The sequence below is a fragment of the Eucalyptus grandis genome, chromosome 8 (assembly GCF_016545825.1).
Source record: "Eucalyptus grandis isolate ANBG69807.140 chromosome 8, ASM1654582v1, whole genome shotgun sequence".
In the NCBI taxonomy this organism is placed as follows: Eukaryota; Viridiplantae; Streptophyta; class Magnoliopsida; order Myrtales; family Myrtaceae; genus Eucalyptus; species Eucalyptus grandis.
In genome coordinates this window covers 55,956,791-55,971,274 of record NC_052619.1, presented here as the reverse complement: position 1 = coordinate 55,971,274, position 14,484 = coordinate 55,956,791, and the positions used below count along the sequence as shown (strand labels likewise).

At 42.4% G+C, this 14,484-nt stretch overlaps 3 protein-coding genes across 3 annotated transcripts; 2 read left to right on the top strand and 1 right to left on the bottom strand.

Annotated features, from left to right (window-relative positions):
- The first annotated feature begins 4,654 nt into the window (after positions 1 to 4,654).
- On the top strand, positions 4,655 to 8,496 carry LOC104424460. Its single transcript, XM_039300152.1, is given in 7 exon segments — positions 4,655 to 4,856; positions 4,859 to 5,211; positions 5,267 to 6,927; positions 7,044 to 7,147; positions 7,150 to 7,179; positions 7,182 to 7,233; positions 7,677 to 8,496. Coding segments are annotated over 7 exon segments (2,946 nt in total). The 3' UTR covers positions 8,221 to 8,496.
- A 759-nt stretch (positions 8,497 to 9,255) lies between these two features.
- Positions 9,256 to 12,347, top strand: LOC104426988 (protein CURVATURE THYLAKOID 1A, chloroplastic). Its single transcript, XM_010040150.3, has 5 exons — positions 9,256 to 9,476; positions 10,607 to 10,704; positions 11,186 to 11,293; positions 11,487 to 11,558; positions 12,050 to 12,347. The coding sequence occupies exons 1-5, from the start codon at positions 9,323 to 9,325 to the stop codon at positions 12,113 to 12,115; spliced, it is 498 nt and encodes a 165-aa protein (XP_010038452.3). The 5' UTR covers positions 9,256 to 9,322; the 3' UTR covers positions 12,116 to 12,347.
- Positions 12,348 to 12,738: 391 nt separating this feature from the next.
- Positions 12,739 to 13,979, bottom strand: LOC104424459 (hevamine-A). Its single transcript, XM_010036891.3, has one exon. It carries the CDS (start codon positions 13,854 to 13,856, stop codon positions 12,951 to 12,953), a length of 906 nt encoding a protein of 301 aa, XP_010035193.2. The 5' UTR covers positions 13,857 to 13,979; the 3' UTR covers positions 12,739 to 12,950.
- Between the last annotated feature and the right edge of the window lie 505 nt (positions 13,980 to 14,484).

The window sequence follows — 14,484 nt, the reverse complement described above, 5'->3', positions numbered from 1 at the left end:
CAGGAGAAAATGGCCACTAAATACTTAGGTGAGTTGCAAGAATGAGCTAGAGAGAGAAAGAGAGAGAGCAGAGAGAGAGAGAGAGAGAGAGAGAGAGAGAGAGAGGCTTGAGTGATTTTTAGTGAAAGAAATTGGAGATTGGAGGGGGTGGTGGTGTTACTTTCCAATGTCACCCCCCTTTTTCTAGGACATTATTAAGGCCTTTGTGGCTCTCTCTCCCCTCTTCTTTTCTACCTTGTTATCTCTATTTGTGCCGTAGCTTGGAAGTTTATTAGCATAGTCTCCCTTTATCATCTAGTGAGAATGAGAGAGAGAGAGAGAGGCTTGAGGAATTGGACCGGACTGAGCTGGCTTAAGGTATATTATTTTTCTTTATTTTTTTTATTAAGGACAAAAGGTGCATATCATTTGTGCGAGTAGCTCTTCTTTTATTAGTGACTTTTCTATGATTAATAATTCCATCCCACACTTAAATAACTTTCGACATATTTAAAAACATTCAATGAAAAAAAAAAACTTATCCAATCCCAAAGACTACATTTGGTCGTCCAGATTCTTAATCAAAATAGAACTGGATATGATAGAATATGAGATATTTATATATATATATATATATATATTTATTTATTTATTTATTTATATTTTATCAATTATTTGGTGAATTGCAATATTAAAGTTGGATATATTCACATCATATCATATTTTATATAATGGATGATTTGAAAAATATTTTATAAAAACAAAAAAAAAATTGTTCACATCGATTATAAAAATTAATGAATGAAAACTAGTTGAATTTCTCGATAATGATGACATTTTTTTATTATTAATAATGACTTCAAAAGAAATAAGTGATTATTTTAAAAGGAAATATTATCTATATGCTTGTTGGGAAAGGAATCCAGCCCTTATCTTTTTTTTTTTTTTTTTTTAAGGAAATGATGTCATTCTTTTAACTTTACAACTGACTATCGGATCAATTTTTCGGATCAATTTTAACTCCACGAGACAAATGATATACAATAGGTATTCTAACAAATAGTTAAACTCTGAGCATGGAAGTCTTCAATAGAGTCGAAATTGAAGAATGCCAAATCACAAAACATCTCTAGTTGCTTTTCATCCTCTTGGACTTTGGAACACCAAGCAAATAGCCAAAAGGATTCCGGTTGAAGCACCAACAGGCTTTGAACCCAAAGGTCGAGGGGTAGAGCTGATGACTTATAGAGAAGGTGGTGAGTGGGACTTTTTTCTCCGTGATTTCAGCGGGTGGAGAGAGAGAGCGAGAAAACTCTATATAAACCCGCTCCCCGCTATCCTCCAACGGGCTAAATACGTGTAGAGCATCTTCGCGATGCCCTTTTGCATGAAATCCCATCCTTCCTTTACTTTAGGTCGATGGTCTTCCTGTCGTTCATCCTTGTAGAGCCACAACTCAACTCTCAAATTCCTCTGCAGGAAGAAGAACAAATCCACAGGCCCGTTCCAAGCCCCGCCCCTCCTCTTTAGACTGATTTCGCTGCGATTGCGAGCGAGCTCCGCCCGTTCCGTCGCTTTCGCCGTCGCGCCGGCGGGATCCTGCAGTGCCGATCGCCCCCTCCTCCTGCTCTCGCCGCTCCAATGAATCAGGTCGGGCTCTTCTCCTCCTCCGTACGCGCGGCGCGGCGTCGCCGGCGTCGTCGTCCGTCTGTAGTTGCATCTTCTTCCGCGCTTCTTTTGCCTCCTTTTGGATTCGGCCGCGCCGGCGGAGCCCCAGCCGCCGCTTCTTAGGGTTGCCGCCGTTCTCGCTGCTGCGCGAGTTCTGTTTCGGTCGCGGCCGTGATCTGTTCGGCGGTTGCCGCCGCTGCGTCTGGGAGTCGTTTGCTTGGTTTGGTGCAGTGGTGGCGGTGGGCCGGCGGGGGGAGGCTTCCCGTTTCGCGTCTCTTGTGCTGGCGTTAGGAAGGAAACGCTTGGGTGGATGTGGTGGGACGAGGTGGCTTCTCCTTGGGATTTGTTCTTCTTCCTGCAGAGGAATTTGAGAGTTGAGTTGTGGCTCTACAAGGATGAAAGACAGGAAGACCATCAACCAAAAGCGAGGATGGGATTTCATGCAGAAGGGCATCGCGAAGCTGAAGAACCCCCTCGAGGGGCTCGAGGAGACCCAATTCAGCTCGGAGGACTACATCATGCTCTACACGTTAGCCCCTCTTATCTTCTCCTTTTCCACGCATGGCTGCTCGTCGAGCTGCATGATCGTATCTTTTGTCGACACTTGTTATTGCCTTTGTTGATGTTATCTGCAGAACGATTTACACTATGTGTACTCATGAGTCATGACTACTCCCAGCAACTGTACGACAAATATCCTCCGCCCGTAATTTTTTAATTTATTTTAATATACAATGTGGTCCTTAATTTTTTTATTTGTTCAATTTGATATCTAAATTTCTTTGGTACATATTCTTTTTTTGGTCAGTCTTTGGTACATATTCAATTTAATCTTTAAGTTATATAAAAATTTTAATATTATTATTTTATTAATCTAAATTTATGGATAATATTGAAATTTTATATAGTTTAGGGACTAAATTGAAGGCAGTGAAAGAACCCCAGGTTTCTCAGCCAGGCCTCGATGCAGGGCAAGCTGTGGGAGTAGAGCGGCTTGGTCTTGTCCGGGAGGCGCTTCAGCCACTCGTCCTCCTCCGGCGACGATTTCGAGAAGGTCCCCGTCAGGGCGCGGAGCTTCCTGGTGCGGACATGCAGGCGCGGCGGCGGGGCGGGTTTGCGCGAATTGGGGAAGAAGGAAGCCGACGGAGGGGAGGAGGAGGAGCTCGTGGAGGGATTGGCGGGAGCCGGAGCGAGCTTCGAAGGCGAGAGCGCGATCATCGTCCTCGGAGGTTCGGGGCTGGGCTTGTGCCGGATCCGCCGTGAGCTCGGCCGTGGAGGTGCGGAGGTTGGGGAGTGGCGGGGGCGACCGCGAGCGACTCGGGTTGGGAACTGAGTCGGGAGAAGCAGGAACTCGTTATCTTCTTCGTCTATATTTCGAGAGAGTGTTCTGGCTTCTGTTTCGGGGTGGGCTCACGTGCGAGGAGAGTGGGGAGCGAGAACTTTTCGAAATGAAATGGGTGGGCTCGGGCCGGGAAAACTGGGCTCCGGCCCAATTTTTGATCCACCATCCTCTTTCTACTCCTTGACAGAGACCCCAGTCGCTTTAAAAGGAAGGACTGGCACGTGCGCACGTGACTTTCGAGGGGGGGGTACAAAGTGCAACATGTTAAAGAAAAAAAAAATGGCACGTTGCACGTCATTTTTCCAAGATTTTTTAATATTTTCCTTAGGTAGCACGTGATATTGATATGGACTAGAAATATGCAACGGTCTTAGTCCAACCCAAGAATTGAACTGGACTAGCTAGTTATGGGCGGTTCTCATAGGAATCAGTCTAATTTTGAGTTCCAAAATTTTGGAACTTGGAAACCAAACCGAGTCGGCCCAACAACGTATATTATTTTTCTTTATTTTTTTTTATCAAGGGCAAGAGTTACATATCATTTGTGGGAGTAACTCTTTTCTTACTAATAAGTTTCCTATGATAAATAATTTCACCCTACGCTTAAATAAAATTCAATATATGTAAAAACATTTGGAAAAAAAATCAAACATTTAAAAAAATCAAACCTGTTCGATCCAAAAGTGGATAAGTTTGTTTTCCAATTTACAAATGAGGAATCAACAACCGTATGGTCCAATTTCTGATTCTAAGGGAAAACGCGATTTGCTCCACAACTAATCATCCATAATATGAAAAACTTAATTATCTCTAGAAAAACCCACAAGGACACCTCGTTTTGGACTTAATAACCACTTGAATTTTTTTTTTCTTTTGCATATATCATTTATACACCTCTAAGCAAATCTCCGTATTAAAAATATATAATTACTTGTCATTGTAAACTCGTTTTAGCATCTTGCCTAGAGTTTCGGTGATTTGATTTTCAATTGGTTTTGAGAATATTTAAGTGGGCACCCCGATTTGTTAGCTAGGTTGGGCATTATCACATTTTCATGAGAAAGGGACGCCAAGATTATTAATTTGAAGGTGCAAACGATCTCTATCCATTGGGCTAAAGATTGGCCAAATTTTTGAGAAAACAAGATAAGTAGTCAGCAATTTTTGATTTAATATACAATGTGTTCAATGAAATTTTAATTTGTTCTAAAATTTATTTCAATATACAATGTAGTCCCATAATTTTTTTAAGTTGTTCAATTTGATCTGTAAATTATTCTTCTATTAATTTAAATTTATGGACAATATTGAAATTTTATATAGTTTAGGGAATAAATTGAACATGTGAGAAAAGTCTAGATATCATATCGAAAAATCGAAATATCAATGGAAAATATTATTAGGAATAAAATTTAGAAATTACGCTAAACAAATTCAAAGTATAAAAACCATATGTAATTTTCCTAGAAATCACCAACTTTGACTTTTTAGTGGGACCGAGCTCCGCAGACAAAAAAAAATTTGCCCGCCGCTCCTCTTATTTCCCGCCACTCCACACCGCCTTCAAATAAAAAATAAAAAATAAAATAAAACCTCTCCCTCCCTCCCTCGCACTCTGCTTCAAGTTCAATCCGCAGAAAAACACCCCCGCGCTCCCTCCTTTCTATGGCGACCGATCCGATCACCGACCTCTCCCGAACCCGGCGCGTCGTCCTCCTCGTCGACCTCGACCCGCTCCTCCGCAGCCGTGCCTCGCCGCCGCCTCCCTACCTCTCCTCCGTCCTCTCCTCCGCCCGGGCCCTCCTCTCGCTCCCCCTCTCCACTTCCTCCGCCCTCTCCTCCTTCAAGTTCTTCTTCTCCTCCCTCTCCCGATCCTTTCCTCCTCCAGGATCCCCAATTCCCCCTCCACCTCTCCTTCGACGGCCCCGCCGCCACCCTCCGCTCTCTCGCCGACTCCCTCGCCTCCCTCTCCAGCGGCCTCGCGGGTCCGCCGCCGACCTCCGATGCGCCGCCGCCGCCGCCGCCGCGAAGGGAGGGGAATGTCGCGGCCTCGATGCGCCAGCTCCTGCACGACTACGCCTGGGACCTCGTGGCCGACGAGGAAGGTTCGGGTACGGCTTCGCGTGGTGATTTCGGTGTTAGGTCTAATTTGGTCGTTATGTTGTCGCCCGCGTGTAGAGATAGGAAATCGGGTTGTGAATTCTTGGGAGTGGAGGTGGGAGGTGAGGGGATGAGCAGTGCGGATTGGTTGTGCGATAAGTTTCACGGGTTTTTAAGAACGTGAACGATGCATTCGTTAGTAAAGATATTCATTTCAGCTGGGTTGATGTGAACTGCGAATCGGAATGTGAAGTGGAAGAGGTTGGGGACGAAGATTCAGAATGGTTTGTGGCTTTCAAGGATGCGATTAGGAGAATAGGGTGGGGGTTTTGCTCGACTAAATCGATTGTGTTGGGTTCTGCTCTTGTGCCCTTTGAATTGATTTATCCTAGAATTGCCGTCTTGTCGAGATACGTTGACATTCAGAATCGTGTTAATAGGAATCGTGCCACTTTGGGCCTTGAGATTTTAGATGTGAACGGAAAGCCATTGGAATGCAAATGCTGCGAGCTAGAATTGGTTAAGTTGAAAACGGTGCATAGGTATGAAGGTAAAGAAGTATTGTTGAGTCCAGCATCTAAAAGTTTGCGATCTGGGCTTCATGAAGGAAAGAGCAAATATATGGAACAGTTCATTGATGGCATCACGATGATAAATGTCAAGACAGTACAAAAGCAGGATAAGTTTGCTAAGCTCGACGGGCAATTTTCTGAACCGATTCTTGTTTGTGAACACTCGAGGAAACATAGGATGGATCAGACTTCTGGTAGCAGCAGTGACTTTTTGGGAGATAAGGTGCTTAAAATACTAGCGAAAGAGTCAGGCGAGCAAGTGAATAGAACCCCTCCTACATGGGAAATTTTCTTGAGTTTTATGTGCAGGGAGGGTTTTTGGGCTTCAGTGTCGCTTAAGAATGGGAGAGGAGATTCACGCATTGGGATTCTTAAACCATTCACCGTATCTTCTGCTCTGTTGTTCCTTCCAAAGATTGCTTCTTCCCCAAACATGGAAGCAGTGAATCCATTGCCGTTTGCTGGGAAGCATGATAGCAACGTGCTTAGGTCCAGTCCAGATATGCTAGACACAATTGGGTCTAATGACTTTCAGTGTGAATCTTTGTCCACAAAGAAGCAGATCGAACTTGGTGATAGTAAAAGGAAAAAGAACAGAGAGAACTTGCATTTACTTCAGAACCTTACTTGGCCTGCCTTCTGTAAAAGTGCTTTTGAAGGTTTAGAAATGAAATTGGAGGACTTATATTTTTCCAGGGAAACTGGTAAGTCCAAGAAGTTAAAGTTTTTGAAATGCTGGATGAAACAGGCTCAAAGAGCTATCCAACCTGGCCTTAAGTCAGATGGATCCGAGCCCCAAGTTCACATGCCAATAGAAATGGAGAACAGACAAGCAGACACGCCAGAAGTGAATGAACAGCCAATCTCTGCATGTGCCTCCTGCGGAGAGGATTCTTTGACTGCAGTTTCTAGAGTACAGGATGAAGTTGCATGTGGAAATGATATGGTAAGTCCAGAAGATTTCCTCAGTAGCATACCCAGCAAGACCCGTCAAGGAATTGAATCTGAAGGGGTAGACTTGGGGGCTTTGGCAGAACGGCTTGTGAAATCCTGCACATTATATATATACCAGAATTTTGAATCTGAACTGGCTGCAGTGAATCAGTCCCCTTCAGCTAATGCAGATGACGCTAGTTGCAGCAGGGTTGCTGCTGAGTTGATGAAACTTGTGCTTTTGGATCCAAAGGACCTAAGTGAAAGGAACAAAACCAGGGATCAATCCTGTCCAAAGTCAGACTCGACTGCTTCAGCGTGTGTCATTAGAGAGTATCCTTTACTAATATACTTCTTTTCCATCTGGGCTCATCATATTGCAGCTTTACATCAGCCCTAGATGGTTTTTGTCGATGTCTTTTCTTTTCCTTTTCCTTAATAAGCAACAGATACGAATTGCAGATATTTTTCCGAATGGAAATATTGCGCTTGCAAATAGCAACTATATTTAAGGAGTCGGTGAAGCTAAAGTTTGTGAAGCAAATATGCCTGTTTTGGAGTGCATCCAATGCCAAATGGAGGGTGGCTTTTTGGCGATTGGAGCCTTCATAATTATGTGGGAAAGATCATCAAGAGCAGGTATATCATATTGGTAACACTTAACGGTAGGAAATTTCTGCTATTGATATGCAGTACCATGGCATGGCAACATGTTCGTGACTTGCGACCTGCTTCTTTTTTCCCCCAAAACTGCATGGACATTGGCATAATATCTTTCTATCCACACGCTAAGAAAGGATTTGTGTGGTGTGAAATATAAATTGTGTGTGACCAAAATATATATATAGAAGTACTTCTGAAGGGGTGCTTGTGCAGTCAGGTCTATTTCTGGGGCAGTTAACTCTGTTTAATAGAAGTATTGGATAATCATAAGTCAGGTTCAAGCCAAACTACACATGTAGTTTTTCTCTTATATTCATAAGCAAAATTGTACCAGCTTAACCATCAACAGCTTCTACTTCACATATTGGGCTAAGGAAATATCCAGCACTCTTACTTTTTTCTCCTTCTGTGAGTTTCAGATATTTTACTGATCTAGAGGAGGTGGTCCAGCGCATCTATTCAAAAATGGATTTGCTGTTATTCCATGACGAGGAAGATGAGTTGCCCAATTTGCAACTCAATAGTCAAGACAGCAGTAAATGCACAGATGAAGATAAAATGGACAAAAATATCCAGTCTGATAGATCGGTTTCAGCAGAAAATGAATTAGATGAACAATGGCAAGGCAACAATGCCAGAGCAAATCGCGAGGAGCATCTCCGCAGATTAAATGAAGCTCAGGAAAGAAGAGAGAGGGCTCGGAGATTCGCATCATTCACAAGCTGGGTACCCGATCTCCAAAGAGTCTGGGCTCCAAAGCAGCCTGGGGGAATGAAGAACCAGTCCGATCCTAGGAGAAAGCTACTGAAGAAGAAAGATCGAACCAGGACAACCTGTGACATGGTTTTTGAGACTCCGATGACTGACAACAAACGCTCCTGCCTGCGAGCCAACAGTGGCAAGAATAAGCAAGATCCTTCATCAAAGCATGGTTCTGTTTCGAAGGCTCTATTTTCTGACTGACAACTAACACAAGCCATTGCAAAATCTCGTTGCCTGGCCTGACTAGTAACAGCTTCCTTATTCTTCATTCACATCACAGTCAACATAGAGCACATTGCAGCTGTGACCCTGAAAAACTTGTACATCACAACCGATCTTCTTAGCTTCTGTACAATGACTTGTTTCAAAAGCTGATTCAACTAATTATATTGCTGAGCTTTGATACAAACGATCTTGTAGTTCTACTGGAATATGACTGCTGAACTTGTACATTGTGATTGATTTTCTTTGTTTATGGAACATTAACTGCTCGCAGAAGATATATTTGTTGATTCTATACGTTGCATTGCCAGACCCTTCTAAAAATTCGGATCATAGATTTGATATATACTCCAAGAGGGTGAGTTGGAGCTGTTTTTGCATGTTCTGAATGTATGTTAACTACCATTAGAGTCGCGGTTAGAATGAGTCGGTGGGGGAAAAAGTCTGGTGTAATTAGAGGAAATACTAAAAAATTTTGCATTTTAAAATGGAGTTAATATGTTTATTTTCATCATTTTCATTCCACCCTTTCCCCCCTTTAGCCTGCATGTTACCGGTTCTTTTCTCTATTCTTATCTTCAATTTATAGTTTAAAAATTCGGCCGAGTCTTTTAAAAAAAATAACAGCATGAATTACCGAGGACATAGATATTCCCACTTATTGAATCCCAAGAAGAATGCAAGAACTTTAATTTGAGCAAATAAAACCAGTTTTCCCTTTATGCAAACTGACGGAATTCGGTTGACACCGCTATCGTGAATTTTCATTTGATCTACATATAATTTCTGAAATTTTTAATTTGTTCAATATAATTTTTAAAATTTTGATAAATACTTAATATAATCAATGAACTACGTTAAAAAATTTAATATCGTCTCCGAACTTAAATTAACAACTTGAGCATGCCTTAAAAATTTAAGGGTTAGACAAAATAACACATGAATTATATTAAATGAATTAAAAAAAATTCAGGGAGTTGGTCGTACGTCAAGCCTGTATCTTATCAGTTCAGTGCGGAGGTTCAACGCTCGGGTTGACTTCTGAGTCAGCAAATTTTCTGGACGGAGGGGAGGTGTTGCAATGGAAGCAGCTTATGCAGCTGCAGGAGGTTCGGGTTCGCCGTCGCCGACCGCGTCGACGCGACGCTTCTCCCTGACGTCGCCTTCGCGCCGCCGCTGCGTGTTGCCCTGCCCGTCACCCCGTCTGTCGTGCTCGTCGTTTAGACTTGTCTCAGGTGGTTCTCTCTCTCTCTCTTTCTCTGGGCACACTGAAACCCACCAGATTCTGTTAAGATTCCTGTAATGATCTCTGTGGTTGCTGAGAAAGTGTGGAATCTTGAAGAACCCATTTGTCTCCACCGGAGTTCCTCGTACCTTTTTCTATGTTCATTTTCGGTTCTTGTTCGAGCTTGGTTTGGGTCGTGTTAGAGTTTTCGTCGGTTTTGAAGCCGAGTGTTGTGGTAGGCGACAAAATTTCGGTGTCGATCAGCTCTGTTTGACTACGTTTGGTTCATATTTAATTGTAGAAAAGACAAATTCAGCGATACAAGGAAAGCGAATCTTGGTTTGTTTGCTTTGGAATGGAGAAACGAAATTTAGCTGGATTTGTTGCTAGCTGGGGCAGTTATCTTGCTACTTAATTTTAGTTCGGGTTTAAGACTTTCTTTTCGCTTCAAGTACAACTGGTTATTTACATTTTAAGTGACTGGTCAATCTTTGAGGCTTAAATTGAATCCATGGAAACGGCGGACGAATAATGTCATTCTGCCTTCTTAGTGTTTTTGCCTGGGAATCTTCTGCTATATGGGTTCCGCGGTTCAGTTTAATTCATACACAGGGACAAAGAAGCATTAGCTGGGGCTTTGTGGATGGAGTTATTGGTTGTGACATTAGCAATGTTGAGGGGACCAGAGCAATGCATTAATCCTTGCATCAGCTGACTTCCATGTCCATGTAACGAGCAAAAATCACTATCTTCATTCCATCAGTGCAATCAATTTGATATGCATTGACTGCATCAGAGGTGAAAGAAGAGCCCTTGATTGCTCTGAAGACAAAATACTTGTTCTTCCTCGGCTACTTTGGTGTGTTGGGAGTTTTGGAATTTCACTGACTAATAAGTAGTTTTTGCTGCCTTGACCATCCTCTGCCATCAGTAGGCATTTTTCTAAAGCAGAAATATGAGGACCTACATATGTTAATCTGGTTAAATTGGCAGAATCATAGATGACCTTATGTCATCACAAGTTTTTTCCTTCCAAATTATTCGGACACTTGTGTTTTGCCCCGTGATGATGAGTTTATCGAAGTTCCAAAAGTGTTACCTTTCTGGCGCATTGAATTAACAGTCTCTCTCTCATTGAAGATTCCAACAGGTTCAAGTCTGTCCAGATCAAAGCTTCTTCTGAAGATACATCTAGTCCTGTTGAAGTTGGAGAGATGTTTGCTGACTTGAAGGAGAAGGTTAGGGTGCTATTATTCTGCAGTGTTAGATTATGAAAACCCACACAGCACAATAGAAACATCAAAAAGTCGTCTCAAGTGAATTTATTTTCTTCCCCTGATTTTAGCCCATTGAGGTAATTTTTTTGTCTGATATTGTTTTTTTTTGGTCATATTTGTCTGATATTGTTTAATTGGTATATATCGATGGTTCCTGACAAAGGGAAAAAATGACTTGTAATTTATCCAAAGGGATAAGCATTATTTCTTGCTAACATTTCATGAGATAAGCTAACTGCAACACTCCGTGATCATGATTTCTAGTTATTGAAGTTAAGTTGGGTCAACTTGACCTAGTCGACTCTTAAATATTGAGCAAATGACAGCATCCACATATTTTCAATTAAAAGAGTGATTTTGGGCCTTAAAATATTGCACTTGTCGTCCAGACACTTCCCTCTGTTTGATAAAAAAACGTTGACATTAGACGATAACTTGACAGTGGGATGCTATTGAAGACAAATCCACAGTCTTCCTATATGGTGGTGGAGCAATAGTTGCTGTTTGGCTGTCATCCATTGTAGTTGAGGCTATCAACTCGGTCCCTTTGGTAGGTTTGGTTTTCTTCTGTTCTTGCAATTGAGAACTTATTTAAGGTGCCTATGTAACATCCTGAGCAAAAGAAAAGGTCCTTAAGTATTAAAATTTTGGGATGATCCTTTAGCTTTGGTCACCTGTAGAAATTGCCACAAATTTGATTGTCTCCTAATGGCGAGAGCTCTTATGACATAGTTTGCTTACAGCTGCCAAAGGTCATGGAGTTGGTAGGTCTTGGATATACAGGATGGTTTGTCTACAGATATTTGCTCTTTAAGGTAAAGTTGGCTATTTATGCTCTATTTCTCTGCTGGTAGCATTTTTTCACTTACTCCTGGTGAGATAGTATTGGCAAACGACTCGATTTTGCAGTGTATCCGTAGTGTTCTTGACAATATAGTTTATGTGGAGACATTGTCTTGTTGGTGGAGCAGATAAAGGATAATGGAGGTTCTCTATAGGTACCGGTGCATGAAAGCTACATGCTAAGGCCATGTTTACAATATTCCGGCCTTAATTTATAACATAACTATTTGGTATAGTATGTATTGCATGAAATGGAAATGCTCTGGGAATGACATGTTTAAAATTAGACCCGGACGGAAGCATCATTAGGTTCTTTTGAAGTCTGATGGTTTATTCTCTACCGTGTCTGTGGTGGAGAGATTTGGGACAAATCCATGTGAGTGCATAGCGCGTTGCATCATCTTGTCCTGAGGTTCCCTCTCGAGTGAGCCACATGATGCCAATTTCTGCTACTCGTTTGCAGTCAAGCAGAAAGGAATTGGCCAGTGATATTGAAGCGTTGAAGAAAAAGATTGCTGGAAGTATATAAAGCTGCAGAAGGATGGGAAGTTGTATTTCTTAATTCTGGTAATTAACTAAAGTTTAGTTCTATTGTAATGATTGTTTTTGGGTAGTCAGTGTCATGGTCCTATCTAATTCTGTCATTTTCTTCTTAAATTCACATGGACCCAACCTCTGTTTGTACTTTGTAGTGCAGTATACTCTATGCTAATGTAATACCCAAAACTTTGGGGTGAAATGAAAATAACCCTTGATTACCATTGGTATTGTTATACAAACGAGTTAATTGGTTATCAAAAGTTTCACTTTGGCACGCTTTCCTCCGTTCACTAGACTCTCGAAAGAGTCTTGAAACATGACGGTGAATTTATCCATGTAAATACTTCACATTGGTGGAAAACAAGCTAGAAGCCATGAGATTACAGTATAGCTGTATTGTGTTACTTGAACTGGTTAACAATGGCAAATATGAGGTTATGACGAGGAATGTGGATAATTTCGACCACGTTTAGAGATAGACTTATTGAGAGATTTTGTCGAACATTGGTGACGGGAGCGGATTGCTGCCTCCATCAGCCTCCAGGATTGCCCAGGCTAGCTAATGAGGTACTGGTTTTTCTGAGCTAGTTGAGGCCACTTTTAAACGTAACATGCAGGAAACATAGAACAAATTGAGGAAGAGATAAGTTTTTCGATACAGACTATCCTGGAAGATAAAGTTCATAAAGAGTGAACTTTTCCCAGAAATTTATATTCCCACATTACTTAATGGCCTGAGCCTTACTGTACTGGACATACCGCTTGCCAACAGCTTTATTTAATTCTAGAGATGAGACTATTCCTCTCATGCATGAAGATCCAGCTCATACACTACTCTTAATGGAGTCACTGTAACCATTCTTATCATCATAGTACTTTGACCACAGCATTACGCCTCCGTATTTTGCTGACTTCTTTATGACGGGAAGTATCTGAGAAGTCAAGACGTTTGGTGGAACATACCCACTTCCTGCTGCTTCCGTGGACGCCGGCAGGCCTAAGAACATCTTCTCGGCGTTTGTGGAAGCAACCCAGTTGCTCCAAGAACTTGTGAGCTTGCTAATATCCCCCGAGCTGTATTGACATGGAGGGTTATTGTAAAACTGTACCCAGACGTAGTCGAAAAGACCGGTGTTAAGTGCAGCCCCCAAATGACTATCGGGATATGGGCACTGAGGAGCTGCCGTTAAGTACACCTTTTTCCCTTGCTTGCTATAGTCTGATAAATAACGGGCAAGATCATCCCAATAGTTGGTAGACCCAAGTTCAATATCGAAATCGATGCCGTCCAAGACTGCATCTCCTAGTGGACGAGAACTTGATGTGCCACCCAAGAAATTGTTCCAAAGATAGTCCGCTACGTTCCTCGCATCGGCCTGAGATGCCAACGAGTAGCTCCCAGCACCGCCGCCTAGTGAGAGCATCACCTTGATGCCCTGATTCTGGCAGCTCCGAATGCCGTTGCTTATGCTGGTGCAGCCACCTGAGGTGGGCTCACAGTGGCCTGCAAGGTTGATTTGCGGGGTCTGGCCACTGCCGAACTTGTAGAGGAATGCGAGGTTTACGTAGGCGTATTTGCCGGTGGCACATGTACTGGCGAGGGTACCTTCGTTACCGTTTTGGCCCCAGTAAATGGCAATCCCGCCGCCATGAGAGGCTCCGATGAGAGATGAGGTGAAGAGAAGTAAGAGAAGGGAGAGGGATGGTGTGGATGGAGGTGGGCTTGGCATTCCTGGCTGGTTTTATCAGTCTGAATACGTGGGTTTGAAGTTGGACTGCTGGCGTGTGGGGAGGTTAATTTTTATAGGAGAAGCATCCTGTGACTTCAGATCTCTGACCAGAACAGTGTTTTTTTGTTTTCTTTCCTTTGGAGATAGGTGGGCTGTGGAAATTTCTCTTCCATGATGACATTACTGGGGGGAAGAAAAGACAATTTTATCGTACTGGTCCGACAGCGTCGTGATCATGATACCATGGAGTCTGGGGTAAGGTTAGCTGGGTTCATGTATTTGGTCCAAACTTTCCACAGGTCATTTTCAATTGGAACAATGCTCGGCATATACCTCTCAAATGTAACACTCCTCACATTTGCGTCATACTCGTAACGGGATTGGAAAATTGATTCTAATAGGATGCCCTAAGCCCAGTTCAAGCTAACGAACACAACATCCCAAAAAATATCAAGGACTTTATTTGATAACGTGTTGTAGGAAACTTTCATCCATCAATTGGACATTGTTATACGGTGTTGGTTGATGCTGAGATGAAGCCAGCCAAAGAGGATTGGAGACTCGATGATGTGATTAAAAGTGACATTTTTAGGCCTCGTACCGAATTTTCATCACTTTAATGCCCGTT

What these genes read in the sequence shown, in the direction of transcription:
- LOC104426988 (XM_010040150.3), top strand. Translation starts at nt 9,323, where the DNA reads ATGGAAGCAGCTTATGCAGCTGCAGGAGGTTCGGGTTCGCCGTCGCCG. An exon ending in GTCGTTTAGACTTGTCTCAG is followed by an intron (nt 9,477 to 10,606) that starts GTGGTTCTCTCT and finishes CTCTCATTGAAG; the next exon opens with ATTCCAACAGGTTCAAGTCT. An exon ending in CTATCAACTCGGTCCCTTTG is followed by an intron (nt 11,294 to 11,486) that starts GTAGGTTTGGTT and finishes GTTTGCTTACAG; the next exon opens with CTGCCAAAGGTCATGGAGTT.
- LOC104424459 (XM_010036891.3), bottom strand. Translation starts at nt 13,856, where the DNA reads ATGCCAAGCCCACCTCCATCCACACCATCCCTCTCCCTTCTCTTACTT.